This window comes from Nothoprocta perdicaria, unplaced genomic scaffold, assembly GCF_003342845.1.
Source record: "Nothoprocta perdicaria isolate Ctin4 unplaced genomic scaffold, notPer1 scaffold_187, whole genome shotgun sequence".
NCBI classification, from domain to species: domain Eukaryota; kingdom Metazoa; phylum Chordata; class Aves; order Tinamiformes; family Tinamidae; genus Nothoprocta; species Nothoprocta perdicaria.
In genome coordinates this window covers 686171-707879 of record NW_020455060.1, presented here as the reverse complement: position 1 = coordinate 707879, position 21709 = coordinate 686171, and the positions used below count along the sequence as shown (strand labels likewise).

At 52.7% G+C, this 21709-nt stretch overlaps 1 protein-coding gene across 1 annotated transcript in view; it reads right to left on the bottom strand.

Annotated features, from left to right (window-relative positions):
• RPTOR (regulatory associated protein of MTOR complex 1) overlaps window positions 1-21709 on the bottom strand; it is a gene marked incomplete at its 5' end in the record, with an annotated part of 88879 nt that overhangs the window by 37862 nt on the left and 29308 nt on the right. Inside the window, 11 exons of the mRNA XM_026036849.1 lie at window positions 714-905; window positions 1533-1598; window positions 1981-2055; window positions 3645-3755; window positions 4598-4681; window positions 7230-7331; window positions 9712-9787; window positions 14861-15005; window positions 15357-15457; window positions 18455-18514; window positions 20520-20695. Coding sequence (XP_025892634.1) covers window positions 714-905; window positions 1533-1598; window positions 1981-2055; window positions 3645-3755; window positions 4598-4681; window positions 7230-7331; window positions 9712-9787; window positions 14861-15005; window positions 15357-15457; window positions 18455-18514; window positions 20520-20695 — 1188 coding nt within the window. The remainder of the gene's footprint in view (window positions 1-713; window positions 906-1532; window positions 1599-1980; window positions 2056-3644; window positions 3756-4597; window positions 4682-7229; window positions 7332-9711; window positions 9788-14860; window positions 15006-15356; window positions 15458-18454; window positions 18515-20519; window positions 20696-21709) is intronic.

Genomic DNA, 21709 nt, shown 5'->3' with positions numbered 1-21709 from the left:
CAGAAACGAGGCGCACAGGCAGCTCCTGGTGGGATGCACTGCTCTTATTAGGGCGCTAGCTACAGCCCTCGGTAGGATCAGCAGAACTACAGGAGAAGATATCGGGACATGAAAACTTAATCATTGTAAAGGTAATAATAATAATAACAACAATAGTAATAATAACAACGTCTAAGCACTGCATGTGGGCAATGGCATTTATTCCCAGGCTTCCTTCTCCCTAATGTGACATAATTTCAGCAGAGCCTGACAGGAGCTGTCAGTCACAGCCCTGCTCTGCACAAGGATCTCTTCTCTTGGAGAACTTGTCACACAGGTGAAACGCATTCAATTAAAGATGTATTTTCACACATGCCTGGAGGAGAATAGTTTTTGTGCTCAGACAAAAAGGTTAGAGGATTTTCTGAAATACAGCGAGCTGCAGGAGCACATTTTCACAAAGCTTCTGATGCAGCTGTCACCAGGACATGGCGTTTCCAGCTCCTGCTTCCATGATTTCCCCATCGTCAGGACAGCACAAATTCCCCCTGCATTTCCCTGGTTCCTTCTCGCATAGGGCTACATGACTTGTGTTACTTTGAGGATCCAGCACTAAGATCTTTTTGAAACACGCATATAATCATACAGATTTTGGAAGTCCTGGTTGTGAAAGTCCATCTCTTTTACAACCATGACAATTCAGCCAGCATTTGTGCAAAAATCTGGATTTTTACCTCTGGGATGGGATCAGAGAGGAGACTGTAGAGCTTTTCGTGGGCACTGTCCCTCACCCCGCACCACCTGGCCGAGTCGAAGTTCTGCCAGATGCGCCCCAGACAAATGGCCACCCACTGGCGCAGGAGCGGGTGCGGGTCGCTGAGCTGCTCCAGGCAGATAGCGATCAGGTTTCCTTGAAGGCAGGCTTCCTGGAACACAAGGCGCTGCAAGTTATTCGGGATAACAACTTCCCACCCCATCAGAAAAAAGGGATTGTTCGAAATAGACAGGAAAGCAGGAGAAAGTAATTACTCCGCAGTTATGGAGTTATTTCATTGCAAAGCACCATTTGAAAGCAGTCTGACCTATCTGCTGTTATTGGTAGGCACACAGCTCAGCAGTAGAAATGCTTTCTGCAGTGCAGAAAGCCTGTTTTTCCCTCACTGAAAATGTTCCTTGCAGCTGGCAGAGCCCCAAGGTTTATGGCTCATTCTGTTTGCCTGCCTTTATACCCTTCCCAAACCTTTATCACAACCATCAAGTTTGCACTTGACAAGAACGAGGTGCTATTTCTCCAGCTGCGTGGCAGAGTAGCGCCCGGAGGGGCAGCTCCTGAGCACTGGCGTCTCCAGCCTCCGCTCCCAGGTGCCACCGCGTACATGATGTGTGTGTCACCCCTCCCGTCACCCGCTCCTTTCAGTCCCCAAAGAAAGGACATAAAGCAATGTTCCCACTGCAATTTGCCAGCTCAGGGCCGTGCTTCATTGCAAGGCAGGCGCCCTCGAGGTAAAGGCGCAGGGCAGAGCAGGGCTGGGAGGGGAAAACGCGGGACCCACCTGTCCTGTGTTGTAGTTGTTCACGATCACAGCCAGAATAAAAGCCGTCATTGTCCTGTGTTCTGCCTTAAAACAACACACAGCCGCTTGTTACCTTGCAAATCAGAGAACAACTGGATCCCACGCACCAGAAGGCAAAGAATCTTCTTATCACCCGACCCCCTCGCTCATCACAGGTATGGTTCGGGAATGAGAAGCTTGCACTGAAATTTGCCCTCCTCTGCATCCATTAATCAGAGCAGCTCCCACCCCTGGTCCGCAGCACCCCTGGCATCCCCCTCACAGCACCCACATTTTAGCCCCCATCACCAGCAGCCTCCCAACGATGCTGCTCGGGAGCGGGGGGGACAGTCCTGCACTCCCAGCAGCAGCATCCCAACAGCAGCACCCACATCAACACCCACTGAGCAAGCGGTAAGAGCCTGAGAAAGCGATGGCCCGTCCTTACCGGCATGTAAGGGTCTGCCAAAACAGAGAGGAAATACTTGTGGCCGTTGTCCTTGACGAGGTCAGCCTGGCACGACTGCAGGAGGAGACAGAAAGGAAGGGCTGAGCGTGGGCGGCAGAGCCGGGCCAGCCAGGAGCAGCGCGCTGCAAAGCCAAGGGCTGCGGGCGGCACCGCGGGGACCCTGACACCAGGGAGGGATGCGAGAGAACGGCCGGGATGCGAGAGACCCCGACTGCTGACGGGAGCACAGAGCCCAGGAGCGACGTGATGTCGGCGGCCACAGCCGCCCTCCCACCGCGGCGCCCTCCGCCTTCCCCTGGGATCCCCATCCCGCATCCCGGCACAGCCGGGCCCTCCCGCCCTCCTGCAGCGTGGTCGCCAGGCCAGGAAACGATGCAGCTGCAAAAAGGCAACGACACCATTTCAGCTGGAAGCGCAACCCCCTAAACTAGCGGTGCTCCAACAAGTGCTCCCAGACTGGCTTTGCCGCGAGGAAAAGGCAGCGATGGCACGGCAGCCTGTGAGCTAGGGCTGAGCCTGCTCGGCAGCACACCTGGCGCTGCAGCGTCCGCCACGGAGGGGCAGCCATCAAAATAAGCCCTTCAAGAGCAGTTCCAAGATGGATAGTTTTCATTTGCTTTGCTTTTCAGAGGCCTCTTTGGATGTTAATGAAAATATATTTATGAAACTAAACATGACAATGCCAGATCAACAGTGGGGGAAAATGCCAACAAATCTGCTATCACTCTCCATACTAAAATGGGAGGGAAATAACAAAAATAAAACTAGAAGTAGGCAAGAGCCAACTTCGTCAAGCACTTCAGATGATTTTTTATTACCTTGTAATTGTAACCACAATTAACTGTTTGTGTCACTCCTAATAATTTTATATTGCTCAACGCCCACAGACGAGTCGTCATACGTATGAATGTATCAGCTAATGTATGATCACTTATCTACCCCGTTTAATCATTTATTTAAAGCTAGTTATAGTTAAGGCCATCTTTAAATAAATACAAGCCAGGGCTCAGCTTTTAAACCTTACCCCGAAAGGTGCCAGCACGCTGTGGAGCAGACTCACGGGCCTGCGATGGGAATAACCTGTCTCGCGTGGGCGGCCAATATCTCTATGCCCACTATGTTTGATACATCAAAGCACGTGGATCAAACCGCATCAGACCTGGAGCATGACTCATAAGGTAAGCTCCCTAAAATTAGTTGAGCTTTCCTTCTAGAAAGGCCTGGGGGGGCTCGGGGGCGCTCCTGAAGCGGCGGCGCCGCGGGGGCTCCCGCGGTTCCCCAGGCGTTCCTGCCCTCTGCACGGCGAGGCGCCGCTCGCAGCCCGCGGCACCGGCTCGCATCGCTGCCGAGGCCGCGCTGCGGGGCCACGGGCGCGGAGCGGGAGGCAGCCCAAACCTCCCGGAGGGCAGGGGTAGCCGGAGCATCCAGCCCGGCAGGGATCTGGGGGCCTTTCGCGTCCCCAGCTCCGGGAAATCAGCCTTGGCACAAGTGGAACCCACTAACTAGAGCAGCACATCACACCTGAGATGCCCGCTGCGTGTAAGCACCTCAGCATGAACTCTGAACGAATAAGGACAGATGGGACAATAACAACGAAAAGGCCAAAAACCAAAGAGAAAGCAGCCAAGTCCAGCAATACTCACACTGTCCACCGCGAGGATTTTGGCCCAGATGAACACCAGCAGCGGCCTCAGCTCGCGCGCCGAGCTCTGCAGCAGCTTCAGGACGTAGGGGAAGATGCCGACGGACAGGGCCTGGCGGGCACAGAGAGAGCCATGGGGCACCCAGCGCTGCACCTTTCACACACAGGCGGCCCATCCAACACCATAGAGGAAAAACCCGCTAAGAGCCAATTTCATACATTTCCAGTGAAGAGGGGAGCCCTCTACGCTTGTTTATTGCTCATTTCAATCTCGGATGTCACCAGATATTTCCAGCCTCATTTCGCCCGCTGAGACGCGGAGTTAATCTCGCGCCAGCTTTCCTCATTACAGTCTCTGCTATTTTATGCTTCACGATACGCCGCTCTCCTCAGACAGGGCCGTTAGCTCCTGCAAGTAAACACGCTGCCAAAGCTGAATAATTACACTCTTCCCTCTGGAAATCAGAGAGGCCTCTCCCCAAGCACCGACTTTTTCCCAGATCTTTTGCACGGTAACAGACAAGGTTCTTTGGAGAACTCTGTTTGTCCGGCCGCTGAGGACCCGGCTCTGCGACAGGTCTCCAGGTGGCCCAGGAGAGGAGAGATGGAAGGCAAAGAAAACCTCTGGAAAGACCCATCATGAGTCGATTCCGCTATTAGCTTTTCTCCCATTTTAATCCTTCCAGTATTTTAAACCAAACTATTCCAAAGGGGATCCTCTTCATAGCAGTGCAGCTGAACAGCTATTTGCCCTTTACGATTAATCCAACCTCTCCTCCTTTTATTCTTTTAGATATATTTACTCCATTTCCCACGCCTAAAGAACAAATCAAGTATTGCCCATTGCTCAAACTCGCGGAGCATCTGCCTTGCCTTCCTTTTGTAAATCATCACTGGTATTTATCACCTGTACCGGAGAAGACTTTTACAAGACAACACGCAACACCCACACACCAGGCTGACTGCCCAGGGCCCCAGGTCCAAAAATCTTCCCAGCAAATCAAGAGCTCGCAGCCGATGAACTTGGCTCAGCAGCACCTGCAAAGGAAGGGGACAACCATCGTGACTCGGAAGAACAAACACCCTTGTGCTTGCGGAGCAAATGCAAGAGGTCCTCAAGAGCTGAGCAAACTGACGATCTCCATCACCTAATAACCTGGAAGACAAGAACTCTGCCGGGAAACTTTCTCCGTGCTGAGTAGGGTGGGATGGTGTCTACAGGAAGGAGGCCAAGGAGAGCACACGGCCCGGGCTCCCCTTATCTAAAACGGTCCAGAAGCAGAAAAAGAGGCTTTGCTTTCCTTGGCAAATGGATAGAAGAGACTTAAGAGGAAAGCAAAAGGTCACATTAGTCTTTAATAAAAATCTCATTAAAACGGAGTCTAACAACGATAATGAGGTTGCAGTTTACTGGCTTATACCTACGCTGGTGTGAAATATTAACAGACAGACTTTCGGTTCTTAATCTCCTTAACAAATGTAAGATATTGGAATGCAATGTTTAATCCTCTGCTTAAATTGAGTAACATCCCTCAGCACGGATCATGAAAGAGACTCGTTGATTCAGCTCCCCAATTCCACCCCCTTCTGTTTTTTTTTTCCACATCGTATATCTAATTTAATTATTTTTTTATGTTTAATATTGAAGAAAAACTAGTACTATTTGGCTCATGTCTCCAGACATGATACTGATACTGCTGATACTAGCTACTAAATTTGTGCAGAGAAAGTCCAGAAGTAAAGACTGCTCCGTGGGAGGGGTATTAGCTGCTCTAGCTGTTTCACCTCTGAATAACTGAGCTCAGATCCCAGGACAGGCCGTAGGAGAAAGGATTCTGGTCACGGTGACCTAGTTGGCACCAGCCTGTTTCCTAACGAACCGCAGAACTTGGCACGATCGGCAGGCTGCTCTGAAGGTGCCGAGCGCAGGAATAACGGGGGCAGCTGCTGGAGATTAAAGCAGTGACAAAACAGGGCAGGGTGAAGCTGCGGGTCTCGCAACACGGCTCATCCGCGCCTCCGAAAGCCGAGCGCGTCCTGTCTAAGCGGGGGAAAAGGTGATGCAATTGGGAGATTTCCAACGGGGGTGGCAAAAAAACATCTTGACACAGCAGCACCCCACGAGAATCAAATGGTGCCTTGTTTTAGAAGTTCCACGGCACTATTTTCAGAAATAAAGCAGCCAGCGCTGGCTCTCTGGGGCTCCCGCGTGCCCCCTTCCTGGGCTGCCTTCCACAGGAGCCGGGGGCCAGGGCTGGGGGACCCCGGAGCCCCGCAGGAGCCGCCGGGCAGCCCCACACGTCACCACCGCCCTCCCGCCAACGCCTCTCTCTTCCCTGGCTTTAGAGTCTCTGCGGAAAGGGCCGCTCCGGCGCTGTCCTCCCTGCCCTGCCAGGGCCTTGCAGCCTCCTCCTCGCGCTGCCACCCCGTCACGCGGCCGTCCCGGGACATTCTGCTGTCCCCCTGCCAGGCCTGTCCCCACCGCCTTGAACTGCAAATCCGGGGAAGCTTTGGAGGGGCCAGGGAAGCTAAAGAGCAGCCCTGCGGGGACGCCCCAAAGAGCAGCTATTGCCCGAGCTCGGAGCAAGCCGCCCGGGGCCGCAGCGAGGGAAGCAGAGCGGCCGCGAGAAGCTGCTGCCAGGACAGCAGCGAGGACATGGCAGGACACCCAGGGAGAAGGGTCCGCACTCCAGCCCCTCAGCAGGAGCCCAACATGCAGCTGCCTCCCTCTCCCGCCTCAGCCCTGCTTACCGGGAGCTGCCCAAGCCACCTTATCGCACCATACAACCATACAAGCTTTAATTACTTGGCTAATTACAGCGAGCCAGCTCATTCCCGCTGCGAGGAGGGCAGGTTCCTTGTCCAGGTGATAGCTCGGCTCCACAGCACACAGAGCTCCCGCAGAGCCCGGGGCCAACGGGCCTGTCAGGAAGCAGCGAGTGCCAGGGAAGCCGCCTGCATCGCAGCCCAGCACATGGGCACGGAGGCTGCTTTTCCAGCTCGCCTCCTGGCACGGGGGCTCCCAGAAATTAAGGTTTGCTTGGGCAAAGACTGACCATGCTGTCAGTCATGGAACATGTTGGGAGCAGACAGTGAGGAGGAGAGTCCTCCCGTCACGGGGAGGGAATCAGATGCCCCTGGGTAAGTGCTGGGAAGCAGAAAGGTTTCATATTTTGCTAGCTGAGAGCAGAGCTGCCTTGCCAAGGGCTTTCACTGCTGCCAGTGCAAACCCCAGGGAGGAGCAGGGAGCAGACAGTGACTGTCCCATAAAACACAGGTGGGTCAGGGCTTGCGTTTCTCCTAGGGTCTCTTCTCCGACCTTGCACTCGTGGAGCTGGAGCAGCAGCTGATGGGCGCTGCGGCAGCAGCTGCAGGCAGCACGGCCCCGAGCCCCGTTCCTCCGCTCCTGCAGCAGAGCTCCAGCACTGCAGGGAAGGGGCCGATTTATAGGCTGCACCCGGGAGAAGAGCCGCCCGCAGCCTGTTCCCACAATGCCGACAGCGGATACAGAGAGCAGCTAAAGCCCCCGCACGTGACATGGGACAGGAGAGAAGCGCTGTGCGAGAGGCGCCCGGGCCGCGCTCACCTGCAGCACGATGGGCAGCTGCTCCGGCGGGTTGCGGTTCTCCACACCCATGGTCAGCCACACCTGGAAGGCCGTCAGCTGCTCCGCGAAGAAGGGGCTGTGCTGCTCAAACGAGAGGCACCAGGCTCCGTTAAACCCAGCTTACCAGCCAGCCTGGGCATCCACACACCTGCAATGCACTGTTTCCAAAACTACCACTTCCATATATATATATATATATATACACACACACACACATTTATAAATATACACACACATTTTCCAAAAACTGATCAGCTCCAATTCCCTTTACATTAGGGAATGTCAGCATATATAAGTGCTTTATAAAAGAAAAGTGAAGGAAGAGCAATAGGAAAAGCTCTTGTAGAAGATCCCAGGGAATTCTGGCTAGTATTTTCCACACAAGGAGCAGATGGAGCACCGGTTGAATTATCTGCTCTGCAGAGCTGGTTTGCTCCCGCAGCACATGGTGCTGCCTGTGCCCAGTCCACAGCAAAATTCATCCGGGGAAAGGGAAAAGGTCTGTACCTCTCTGCTGCTCCTCGGCTGCCCTGAAGCTCTCCTGCAAGACGTGCTCGTTCCCATGGCGTGGGCTGCACCACAGCAAGGCTGCCCCTTCCCAGGGCTTTAATTCCAGCCTTTGTTTAGCTGCCCATCATCTGACCCTTGCAACCCAGTAACATCTTTATACAAGCAAACAAAAATCTGGAAGTGTACTTGCAATTCCAAATTGACTAGTTGAATTAGAGATAACCTGCAACTGTAGTCAAATGAGCAAATGACGTGCAAAGAAGCAGCCTAAATAAAGGCATTTAGCAGAAAATTTGTGCAGAACAGGGACACGTATAGAGATGAGGACGGCTTTCTTAAATAGGCATATTCTAGCTGAAAAAAAAACCTATGAAGCCAAGTTCTCTCCAGGAAAAGCAGCCAAGGAATTAGAGGGCCCCTGGAAGCTCTGCTCGACAGGCCTGAGAACCAGGCGCTATTTCACAATCGGTGTCTGAGTGGCAGGCAGCGTGCACCACAAATCACCAGTCTGTGGCACCTCCAGACGCTTAGGGGACAGCAGGGAGGAGCAGACAAAGGGCTGCAGCTGGAACCCACGTGGCCACCGCGGCCTCTGTGGGGACGGGCGCCCGCTGGGCTGGGCAGCGACGCGGGGCCCGCGCGGGTCCCCCGGGCACCTCTGTCCCGCCACGTGCAGACACTGCTCCAGCCGCCTGCTGCACCACGGCAGCGGTGCCAAGCAGGCAGGAGAAAGGACTAATCCAGGTGGGAATGTCCTGGGATGCAGAACAGGGAACGGAAGCAGACAGAAGGTCCCCGACAGCCCCTCCATGGGAAGGCTGCTCCCGGCCCCTCTCCAGGAGTGTCGCACAGAGCCGCGAGGAGCGGCAGGGCCAGGGCACGCGGCTGGGAACGTGCTGCGGGAACACCACGTTCCCCGCGGATTAGATCCCGCTTTATCCCGGGCCGGGCCAGTAATCCTGCGTCGCTGCTCCCGCCGCATCCCGGGAGCGCCAGGCTGCGGCCCCACAGGCACCGCAGCCCCCTCCTGGGCACGCGCGTCCCGCGGGGCCGTGTATTGGGCGCAGCGCACAAAACGCCGCGGGCTCTGCCAGCACTTGCAGCCTCCTGCACCGGCTGCCCCTGCAGAGAGCTCGCGAACTGCTGCAGAAAAACACACACGGCTCCCGAGGGACCTCAAATGACTCCATGAGCTGGAGTCTCGGAGCACATTACCACGGAACAGGTGGGCGAGGGGCAAAGCAGCTATTATTTAAAGGTTTCCATCCATTAAGTGTCAAAGGAATACCAGGAGCGCTCCATTCTGACTAGAGGAATTCTGGCCAAATGCAATACTAAAGGCTCTGCTTTTCTGCTCTTCAAGATTAGCTAGCATGAAAAACAACAGTGACTCATATTAAGGACATTGTGCTTAGGGAAATGCCGGGACATAACCCTCAACCTCTATTTCATGGCTATTTGAAAATATCCCCGTTAGGAACCAGTATTTGCGTTTCGAGAAGTTAGAAGTTTTCCGTATAAAACTCAGGCTGGTAAGTCCTGTTAATGACAGTACTGTTTGACTGAGTGCTCTGAAATTTTAAAAGTCAAAGTACTAGTCTCAAACATCATTTTTACTCTTAAAAACAGGTAAAATGGCATTTAACAGAAACCTTTTCTATGATCTCTTTCTCAGAAAATGCTTCACAGCGGAGGTAAACTACAGACACTTGATTCAAATACACTGTTTGAATTCAGATACAGGTACAGGTTCAAACAGGTCACATGCAGCAAAGAACTTCAAGAGAACCAGGAGCTTCGTGTGAGGGATTAGAGAGTTAGGATTTTCCTAAACACAAACCCTCAACTTGCAACAACCCGAGCCCCCATGAGCAAAGTGATGTTCAGAACCGAGGCTGCAAATCTCGGCTTGCAGTGGGCACAGAACACTGCAACGTGCTGAGTTACTTACCCTAAAGGCAGTTCCTTCCTCTATAATGGTAGGTAGCTGTGAGAGGCAGATATCAACTGCAAGGTCCCATGCTTGCCTGCAGAAAAGGTGACAGGACAGAGATTGCAGGTTAGCCAGCAGCAACACCAAGTTTTGTTTTTTAACTGAACAGATTTTGTATTCAAAGTTCCTAAGACACTACAAAAACTGTGAAATAGGCACTTTTACTCCAGAAACCACTATCCCTGCTCTCTCCATACACATTCCACACATTTTTATTTCAATGGATGCAAGCAAGCACTGGGAAAAGCTAGCAGGTTAACACACCACCAACCAGGTGTCCTCCACAAAAGAAAGGGCCTCTCTAGACCCACTTGCTCTCCCACAGCTCCTGGCCATCATGTTAACACCTACAGACGGAGAGCGATCCTTCTTCTCAAGGCAGAGCTGCAGACACAGGGCCACAGGTGAGAATCAATGCAAAGTATTTTAGCTACCTTATCTCCTAAGTCCTTAAATCACCCTGGTCTAAACCAAGCAGAAAGACGACCACTAGAACAGCTTAGATCTGTCCCATTAGCCTAGCTGGCAGCTGTTCCCAATTAACAGCTGTCTTTCCAATTAGAAGGAAAAATCAACTAGGAGACTCCTGCATTTGTCTGCAGATTCAGGGGATGCAGCTTGTTCCACCCGGCCCAGACCTCGTCCCTCCGCGCCACAGCACTCACCTTCCACTTGGTAATACACTGACAGCATAATTAAGAGGTAATCAAGAGATAATCAAAGCACAGGCAACAAATGCTTCCCATACGCTCAATAAAGACCCATGCTGGAGCCAAAATGTTTACACAGAGCTGGTGAGAGAAATATTTATTCCTGGCTGAGGCAGAGGCAAAGTCAATTAGCACAATAATAAACATAATTCTACTCCAAGTAAAGAATGATATTTCTAACTTTCGGGGCTTGAAGGAATCGGCAATATCTCCTAAAGAAAAATCTCTTGGACTTTAGAAAATGCCAATACACAGCATCTCTGAGGCAAGTTTCTTAGAGGGAGCACAAACGGTTTAGAGATCAGAGAGAACTAGTCCTACAGACCCCGTGCAGGTCGCTATACCGCAGGGGCACAGCACTAAGATGCTGAGCTCCTCCAAGTCCTTTTAGGTAAGAAGCATTAATACCACTATAAAAATGTCCAAAGCAGCCTTGCAAGGTCACATCTCAAAAGGTTTTAAACATGTTATCAGAAAGAACAAACAAAAATTTGAAAAGAGATTTTAGTAGATTAAAAGTAAATCTCTTTTTGCGCTTCTAAAAACAGGCCCTTCAAAATCAGTGTAAGCACACAGCTCAGGTTATTCAGTCCTTGGAAGGAGCATAAGCACCAGTGTGAAACGCCTGCGCTGCTGCTCGTCGCTGGGAGCCGGTGGGGACCCGCGCGCCTGGGCCCCTCCACGCGGCTCCGCAGCCTTTCCCGAGGGCCCGTCCCGCCGCTCCCGCTCCGCCACGATCCCGTGGGATCCTCCGACTCGCTGCAGCGGCAACGCAGGCAATGGCAGCCAAGAGGCGTGCAGATAATCCAAGGATTCAAAACCACACTCAGAAGAGCAGTGCATCCCTCTCTTCCCCTTCGCAGAAACCTTCATAATTTTGTCTTTATTTTAGTTTCAATATGACCCTGCCTTTCAGCAAAAAGCCTCCCCGCACGTCCCCGCCGCAGCCTCCCTCTCTCCCCTCCTCAGCCCACCAGCAGTTTCGTTAGCCTAGCTCTGTAATAACCTTAAAGGTGAGCTCAGGCAGCTGCCTCTGCTCCGCTGCCCGGCGGGGCCGGCAGGGACGGGGACAGCCACACAGCCCCATGCTCAGGTTTTCTTGTCCGAGTCACTAGCTGATGCTTTTCATTCTTATATCGCACTTTTTACAGAATATTACTGATGTCTCCTACGATTCTCACCTTTGTAAGGAATAGCTTGTACCATATTCAAACTCCTTACTGAGGCTGCTGTGAAGCAGAGGCCACTGCAGTTCAGGGGCACTGGCACCAGCGCCTGCCTGTACCCAACACGCTCCTGCTTGTACCCAATGCTCGGAACAGGGTTTTGCTGCGGGTTATTTCTGCAGCTGCAGCTCAGCAACGTGCCCTGTTGGACTGAACGTCCAGAGTGCAGCCCGAAGTGCCCTGCTCGGACGGGGACGCCGGGGAGCTGCTCAGGCACAAGTGTTTAGAGCAGAGCGGGACACGCTCCATGCACGAATATCCGCTCCAGCTACAAACACAGCTCGCAGCAGCGCGCGCCTGCAGCCCAACCCGGGACACACGCCGCTTCTGCCCTAGATTGCTCCCCCTCAAAACAGATGCTGAGGCTGCATATAGAAAAAAAAAAGCCGTTTAAACCAGCAGTGTAATCTAATCCTTCGGCTGTCAAACAACTCCAAATACCCTTTCAGACAATCTTTGTTTTTCCCTCGCCGAGACGTTCCCGTGCAGCAAACGCGAGTCGCTGCTCTGAGAAGGCAGCGTGCAGACTCGCACCCCCTCGCAGCCCTCCCACACCTCCAAGGCTCCAGCTCCTCGCGCCCCTGTAATTGGGTTGCTATATTATGGTTTTCTTCTCGGCTACAATTCCAGCTTATTTTATTTGCAGTATGTTATGACTTCCTTTCCACTAGGATCTCATGCTTGGTGTATATACTACTGCAATAGCTCTATTACGGACAAATCACAGTTCTTCTGCAGCATAACTAAGGTACTTGGCTTTTAATATATAACGTAGTTTAGGAAATATTTCTAAATACATTATTGGGTCTTTTCAAAGCCCATGAATTTAACTCGCTGCCAGCAGCAGCACCATATAAGCCATAATCCATCACAACAAGCATCAAGATGCTGGCAAAGCATCGGGCCTCCCATTCTCACTCTACAGCAGACGAACCTGCTCTCCACGCTGAGCAGCAGGCGCTCAATCAATGTATATTAATGTTAATGGCTGTATTAGGGCAGCGGGTCCTGCCCCGGTCCCACAGCCCCCGGCACCACCGCGCCAGGACCCCAGCCCGTGCGCCGAGGGCTCCCACGTGGAGCATGCAGCCACGTGCCCCATGCTCTGGGGGTCCCTGCTGCCGCACGAGGCTGGACTAGGCGATCTCCAGGGATCCCTTCCAAGCTCAGCCACGCAGGGATGCTGCAATAGGGCAGAGAGTGGCGAGGAGCAGCCAGGCTGGTGCTCCCTGCAGCACGGAGCCTCCATGTGCCCGGGCACCAGGAATGTGCAGCAGAGGTGCCGGCTGCCCCCGCGCCCCCGGCACGCTGCTCAGCTCGGCTGGGCAGCAAAACGGCCTTGGAGGTTTGGGATCTGCAAATGGTTTAAAAAAGCCCGAATGAAGCTGTCACTTAAGTCCAGGTAATTATTTTTAGAAAATATTTAAGTGGGCTCTAAATTAGTTTCTAAATTTGTCCTTCCTCAAAGTTCATAATAACCAACTGAGCCATCTCTGACAAAAGCGGAATTTTCCTCCCTTTGTAGACGTGCTTCAGACTGCACATTTTTTGGAGGATGCCAAACAAGTGTGTCAAGGGGTCCTGAGCCTGTTTGCCCTCCGTTGTGCTAGTGCTTTCCTAAGGACTGCCTTCCTCGGGTGCCCCCTCCAGAGCAGCAACGCGATGCCCCCAATTCACTCGCCAGGACACAGCTCGGGTTAGGGTGCTGCAGGACGCAGTGCTCCCCAGCACGCACAACGCTGCCCAGCAGGCCCGGGAGAGGCCGCAGGAGCGGCCCGGCCTCCGCGCTCCCGGCCTCCGCGCTCCCGGCCAGCGGCACCAACTCCAAATCAAATTATATCCCCAGGTGAACCCAGATATATAGGCTTTTAATATGCTGGCAATAAGCGTGAATTACACTCCCATAAGGAAGGAGAAATCCAGGCTTTGAACACGGTGGCACCGAGCAAGCTGGAAGGCAGGCAGGGAATTCCTTGTTCAGTTCAAACTGCGGCGGGCACCGGGCGCCCCCGCGGCCCCGCTCTGCCCGGCCGCCCTGCAGCGGCCTCCGAAGGCAGCGCGAGAGCACCCTTTCTCTCTGCCTCCTTCTCGATTCTTTTCTCGTACAAATGCCCCAGTTCCTCCTGCTCCACAACGATCACAGAACTCATCATATTTACAAATGCCTGACACAGTTTTCCTCAAAAGCTGCTATTTCGGAGCACGGGAGGATGTGCCCTGCCACGCACGAGCCGGCAGCCGGGCTGCACCTCACCCGCCTTCTGGGGGCCCAGCCTCCTAATTGCTGCATCGCAAATCTCTCCTATTGCCTCCACACTTCAATAATTAAAACAACTTCCTATTATCAGCAAGTGTCTCCTCATTAACCCCTTGCACCTCCAGGTGCTCTGGGGCCCTCTCTCAGCTTCCCTCCATCTCTCCAAACAAATGTGCAATATCTGCTATCGGTTTCACGCTGACCATATCACTTCAGGCTCCTTTGCATTTATATTCCTCACGATTTTATGGAGGAAGCTTTTTAAAAAGATTTTGAGAAGACAGGCAGATTAGCCAAACCCAGCTACCTTTGCCTAGCATTTTATTCTCCTTCTAGTAAGTTACACAACTCTATTTTACTCTTGCATTAGCTTGACTGCGTCAGCTTGTACTTCTATTCTTAACCATGCTGGTTCAAGAATCAAAGCAAGGATTTTCATTCTTACTACTCCTGTTCACAGGCCATTTATCTGATAGTCAAACCCGCGCTTAGAAGCTTTGCCATAACAACTGCGCTGCCTCTGCTTCCATTAGGCGTCTGGAAAGGAACAGGGGCAGTGGGTGAACTCTGCAACAAACCATTTCTTTTACGTCTCTTATGCAAGTTGAAAGCTCCTCCCTCGGCCCCCAGTGCCTCTGCACCCACAGGCGATAAGCTTCACCTAGGGAAAACAGAGCTAGCACATGAACTTTCCCTTCTCTTTGGAAGGGATTATAATAAACAAATAAATATAACAAAAGATGATATGCATGAACAGAGACTTCTGCATTACAGAATCCCATTATAAGTGCATGCAGAAGAAACACATTTGGAGAGGGGTATCAAGGCGCCACAAGCCCCTGCACGCTGAATTCAGAGCCCCAGCGAGCAGGGTGGCGGCAGGCCGGCTCCCGGGCCGGCGCCGCGGCACTCACCACATGGCGTGCATGTAGGTCGGCGGCAGGCGCGGGCTGCTCACCGGCGTGCAGTTGTATGAGCGCATGATTCTCTCCGCCAAGAGAAAGTTACGGAACAAACTGGCCACGAGCAGGTCCTGCCTGAAGAGCTTCTGGAAAAGGTCTGCCAAGAGATTTCATGGATTACCACGACATGCGTGTCTGTGACTTTAGAACATCAGGTAAGTGGCATGTAAAAAAAACATTTAAAAAAAGAGGAAAACATGTTACTGAATTACTGATTTATTCAAGCAACAAGACTTCTACAACGCTTTTGCCAAGACATGAAACCGCAACTATTAAAAGAACTTAAATACACTTTCTACCTCAAGTTGGTTTTCCCTTTTCCTCTCCTGGGCTATCACTTAAATGCACATTCCCCATGTTTGTGGAAATTACTGAGTGTCTCTCTCCTTGTCTTCTCCTCCTGCTCCAAACAAGCAACATTCACTTTTGAGGAGAGCCCAAGCCTCACCTCTAGGCAAGACGTTCCAGGCGATGGTGTCTGTGATGGCTGTGAAGATCCAATTCAGCTCTCCTAGAGGAGTTCTCCTGTCGTTCAGTCTCCCAGGAATCCTGCAAGTGGGGAAAAACACAAGGTTTTTTCCACACGCAGGACATGTGGCAAAAGGGAAACCAAAAACACTTCAAAATTATCTTCTGAGTAGGAAAAAAATAAACCACACAAAAAGCCAGAATATTCATGCAGATATCTCTTCTCCCAAATAAGTGTCTCAGGGACAATATTAAAGCCTGAACTCCCACCACAGCAGGAGAGATTGTGACCTCCTGAGGATATTCCTGAGTCCTGGGACAACGGAGCCACCGCTCCTGGGATGTTGCCCACGCACTGCACCCGCCTGCACCAAACCCTGCTGCAGGGAAAAACACCCCAAAACTCTGCAAAGGCCCAAACCTCAGAGGCCGCGAGGGACAACACAAACCAAGAGCAGTTTCCCCTTTGTTTCTTCACTACCTGACAGAAGAATTATTTAATATATTACAGCCATCCTGCTGGCATTGCTTCCTGCTCTCGCGCTGTGCTCCGGCGCTCTCCGGAGGTGCCAGGAGCTATTTTAGGGGGCGGAAGGGCAGCCGGGACTGGCTGTCCCCGCTGCCAGTGGCACCTCACGTCTCCGGAGCCACCACCGCTCCTGCCGCCGCCTCCTGACGGGCGCCCCTATGGAGCCCTGAATCACCACAGGCTGTCGAGAAAACGGAGGGCTGCAAAATGCCAGGGTCACCAAAGAGCTCGTGCGAGGTGCAGCCGGCAACGTCCTTGTCAGAAATTCAGCAAAATCCCATGAATCACTTTTATTTCAGCAGAAACATTTTTTTCCAGCGCTGGCGGCTGTTCCCTTCGGAGGGCTCCGGCGCTACCTCGGCTCCTAGACACATGAAACACTTAACGCTGGGATATGCGACACGCTGCAGAGCCTTCAGAAAACAGCACGTTCCAGCAGTGCTGCCTACCTGGGAGCATTCCCAATAACTTATCTTTGGCAGAAAAAGAAAAAACAAAACGTTGCATTTCACTCATTACTCTTGCAGGAGCGGGCAGTATCCCGCGGGGAAGGGGGACGTGCTGGGGCCGAGCCCAGCGCGGGCACGGGCTGCACCGGGGCTCCCGACACCCCGACGAGCTGCTCGGGGACACAAACGCTGCCAGCTCTCGAGCTCCCTGGTCAGGAGTGCGGGCCGGGGCTCTGCACAGCGCTCTTCTCTTTGGGAATAAAGACCTGATCCAAATGGTGCCGTGAAACCTTCCCTGCCGAGCACCATCCCCGCTGCACGCGCTCCCCCGCGCACGAAACCAAACATCCATTTCAAGAAAACCAGGATTGCTGCAGAACAGGAACCTTGGGGCTCGACAGCCCCTGCAGAGCAGGCTTCCCTCGAGCACTAGCGAGGCGCAGCCCGGCAGCGCCAGAGCACGACTAACAGCACTTACTGAGCACACATTTTCTGCAACGCCCTAATCCCGTCCAGTGATGTTTCTAGAAGAAAATAAAGGGGGTGAAAACTGCTAAACCGGATCCAAACGCAAGCTAAGAATGAGTTTTCCCACTAAAAACTGTTAAAGAACCAGGCAGCTTTGTTTATTTGAACAAAAGTGAGGTCAGTGGGACAGCGACACGTTACAGACTTGGATCCTGCAGATTTTTCCAAACCACACGTTGTTTCCAGCACCTTTGCACCCTACAGCTGCCTCCTGTCAAGGGCAATGCCCTTGCTGGGAGCCCAGGCTTCCCGGGAAGCCAGGGTGCGGGATCTGCAGCGGCTCCGCCTGCCCATACCCAGGGCCCTCCACTACTCATTCCTGCTTAAGGAAGATCCCTCCGGCACAACAACAAACTGCACTTTGACATAGGAAAATCAGCAGAAGGAAGCGGAACAGCAGCAGCCAGTAGGGTCCTCAGGGCTCGCGCTGGGGGGATCCGCTATCTCCCTGCATCATCTCCACATTTTGTCCAATTACTTAACTTCTGTTGCGTGGAACCTTGGGTTTTATCTACTTCGTCTCTAAATTGGCTGCAACTGGAACACAGCTCATCAATAACCAACCAACTCTGAAACATTAATAATTTCCAGCCCATGACATTCCCTAATAGCTAAAATGGGAACAGGAGTAATTTGGGTCTCCAGTTTGGTATTTTTGGCGGCTGTTTCGCACGCTGTACACAGGGGCTCTGCTCGCGCCACAGTGGAGGCTGCAGAGCGGGTCCCAGAGCAAGGAGTGTTGCCCACGGGGCCAACTCGGGCACCTGCTCCCGAGGGCACCGGAACGGAGCCACTTCCAGAGGGCCTCGTGCCCAGCAGGGACGGCTCTCGCGTCACGGGACTTGTGCATCCTCGTGCGCCCCTGGCATTCCCGTGAGCCCAGCTTCATTCTCCCCTCCCTACACCACCTTACACCATCCTGCAGGATTTTTTTCCTGATTTTGCTTTTAAGGCAGTGTTTAACTTTCAGGCCATTCAGCGCTCACACCAACAAAGCCCAAGCCGTGTGTGTGTGCACCAGCAACGCCAGCCCAGGACACGCACAAGTCCTCAGGAAGGGGCAGCAGCCGGGGCTGCAAAGAGACGACTGCAAAGGACAAACGTGGGATTCCTGCTGCAGCAGCCCGGCCTGCTCGTGTAAACTGAAGCACATCGACAAGAGCAGTCGCTGCTGTTTATCAGCTTGCCTCAGCTGCCTAAGAACCAGTAATTATGGTCAAATATTGTTTGGATAAAAGGATTACGCTATGTATCAACAACGCTGAGCGTGAGAAACGACAGCAGAGGCGCAGAGAGCAGCGCTGCAGTGAGCAAGGGGGAGCAGCCTCCTCGCTCAGCGGCTCTCTGGGGCTCTGCAGCCCCCGCTGCGGCCGGAGCAGAGCCGGGCGCAGCTCCGTGCCCGCCCTGCCTGCCTGGGCATCGCGCCGCAGGAAAACCAGTGGCAAATGCTCTGCTTGGAGGCCCTGGGAAAAGCTCTCCAAGGAAATCTCCTCTCAGACATGCAAGAGAAATACGGGACATAACCAGGAAATTGAGAGCAATAGAAAAAAAAAATCGTAAGATTTGCCTTACTTCTCTATTAAATCCAGCGTGACTCCTGGTACCAGTCTGACACTCTTCTGCATACAGAACCTGTGGAGGAGAGAATAAAAATAAGTCATTCTGATTAAATATTTAATGACACGGCTTTGTAGAAAGCATGTGGAAGAAGGTTTCTTTATTACAGGGTTTCTGCTTATAAAATAGCATTTGGATAAAAAACCTCGCCACTGTATAATGAGCGCCAAGCACTGCCTTGGATGTTGGTCACACTGGCGCTCATGCAGCGATTCCCATGCTTTGCTCTTCCAAAGCTGGCGAGCACGGGCAGGCTGCACCACAGGGCAGGGGTCCCGGTGTGGGGCGAGGTGGGTCCCGCCGACCACGCGCCCGGAGCGGCCGCCTCGGGCTCCCGTATTGCGGGGAGAGGAGCCGAGCGGGAGGTGCTGCCTTCTCGTGTCCCCAGCACCGCCGTGTTCAAAGGAGAGGCTGCTCTCCGGGGAAACGGGCTGTCTCGACACACTGAATCACCGTGCTGCCTTCAGAACGAGCCCGGGCTGCAGCTGAGCATTAGAAATACAGAGTTTTTCAGCTTGTCAGTAGATGTGGCAGGGAGAAGACACAAGCCTGGTTTCAAACGCGGTCTGTGCTGCAAGCCCTCCTGCAAATCAGGGGCGACTGTGATCGCAGCCCGGCCCCACGCACAGCTGCACAGAAAGCTGCACCATTATTTGAACGCCCAGGAGGGCTCCAGGAAGCTACACGGAGAAGAAGGGGATTTCAGCTGATTTGTAATTTATAGCCCTGACAAGTCACGGAAATCATTTGGGACCCAAGTGCGTAAGGCCTCTGAGGTTCAATAAGTAGCTTTTTATCTTCTCATTCCTATACGAACTTATAAGGAAAGCGCATAACTTTTTTTTCATTCCGAACTTTTTTTTTCCTGAATAACATTCATAACTAGAGCGTCCTGAGAGCTCTCAGATCACCCAGTCACCGTCGTGACACTTCATTAGCCTGTCACTCTGGAATTGCAAACATGATGCATCCCTCCATCGACGGCACAAACACCTGAGCATCTTCCTGATCATTACAAGGCACTAAAAACAACGGAGGAAAACCTTACCTTATCCCAAGGATCTAAACTTTAACCTCCAATTCTTGAATCCCTCACACTTTGCACTGTTTTATTTATTGGTTTTGGACTCTGATCAATGAAAAAAATACAGACTTTTAAAAGCTGCAGTCATTTGTATTTACCAAATTACTTTGTATGTCATCTACCAGCCTTGAACCGACCAAGAGGAGTGTTTGGTTGCGTTCTGAAGCCTCGTTCCATGGGCAGAAGCAGCATAAATCCCAGTCAGCTCCAGCTCCGGGCACAGGAAGGGTCTGAGCGCGCCCGTATGAGAACGGCCGTGCCCTGGAACCGCACGTTCCTCGTGAGGACTCCCAATCTTTCAGTTTCCTTAAGGGCACTCTACTGCACAACACCTATACGCTTTTGCTTACTTTAGCCTAGTCTAACTAGTGACCTGGAGCTTTTCATTCGGACTGCAAGCAGCGTGGAGAGCATCAGGTGCAACGAGCTGTGTGGGTTCACAGCTGCAGGGAGCTCCAGGAGGGTCCGCCGCTCCCTGCCCCGCTGGCGCCGTATCCCACCCCGCAGCAGCCTGCCCTTGCTTACCGCTCATTTCCTTTCACTATAGTATTGTTTAACGCTGCTATATTATTTATGGTAACTGCAATACTTGGAATATAATTTGCACAAAAGGCAGTTTACCAAAAGTTGTATTGTACTGCGTGCTAGTTGTGCTTCCCAAAGAGGCACATACTTAATTCCCGGAATAGTAAATCCCTTAATCTGAGCAAACCTAGATATCCAGGTGGAATCAAGTGCAATAAGTAGAAGATAACTATATTTTCACCTTCCTAGTTCTGATTAATAAAATGTCTCAAATGCGTAGCTCAAATCTTGTAATTCAATGCTTCAGCAAAACCCTAGCTTAGTAAAGCATCTGGATTAACAAATCTATCATTCCATCAGACAAGCCTCATGAATTATGCACTTCCCTGGAGCCTGGGGGATGGCGCTTACCATCTCAGAGCGATTTTGATGGGCGTAGTAAGGCATGATGTGAAAAGGTCAGCGGGCAGATCGGGGATCATGGGCAGCAGCTCGTTGGCCTCGCACGCCGCCAGCTGAATGCAGTTCTTCATCGACGGAGGCAGAGGCATTTGAGCAAGCGGATGGTTCGGGTTAATTGCAGCCACCTGGGGAGATCAAGGAACTTAATCAATTGATGAATTCTGCCGTTTGGGAAAGCCAGGCCAGCCTCTACGACGTTCAAAAAGGGAGTGAATGAAGAACAGCCAGGGCTCAGCGGCTCTCTGGATTGAGAAAAGTTTAAAACCACAATAGTGACAGCCATAGGTATGTTTCAACTCTCATATTTTACAGTATTCAATAACACTCGATGTCAAAAATGACAATTTGAAGTGACCTGTAGTGAGCGGGGCACAGAAACTGGCCTGCGTTGGGTTGTCGCCCTGCAAAGCGCGGCCGCAGCAGCGCGATGCTCCGCTGGGCACGAGCGGCTCGATGTGCTGCCCCGGGCAGCTCCTCCACCCTGCAGCTCCTTCTGCTGCCCGTGCCGGTGCAGAGGGGACACCGTGACCCTCCCCAGCCCGGCCGAGCCCCGTCACTGCCGCCCTGCGCAGGGGAGCGCTCGACTAGGGCAGGAAGGGCATCCCGCTCCGTCGGGAATTCTCCCCTACGGCTCTTTACTGCCCTTTCCAGGAAGGCTTAAGCTGGACATTCAGCAACAAAACCCGATAATTACCACATGGAAAAGATGTTTTATTTGAGGAGAAAAACCTTAGAAACAAGGTGGAGAAGCATCAGCCTTTCCAGCTTTATAAAGGTAAAGCTGTCCGGCCGCGGCCGAGAGAAGGGGGAGCCCCAAGAGGAGCAGGCGGCAGCACGGTGCACAAAGGGGGGCACCAGTCCTGGCCACGGGAAGCCTGTGCACACGGAACAACGCTGGGAGCCACCACTGCATGGAAGATGAGGCTCTGTTTGGGTGTTAAGGCAACCGGGGCCGGCCCTGGGTCTCGCGCAGAAACCGCGAGGCGCTGCTGTTTTCATGTAGCCCAAAGTGCCGCGTTTCACACGGTTTCTGTCCCGAGAATCCGCTTCCCAGGCGGCAGATATTAATGCAGCTCCAGGAGAGGAGATGTTCCTCTCTCCCAGCAGATGGTGGATTAGAAAAATTCCCCCCAGACATG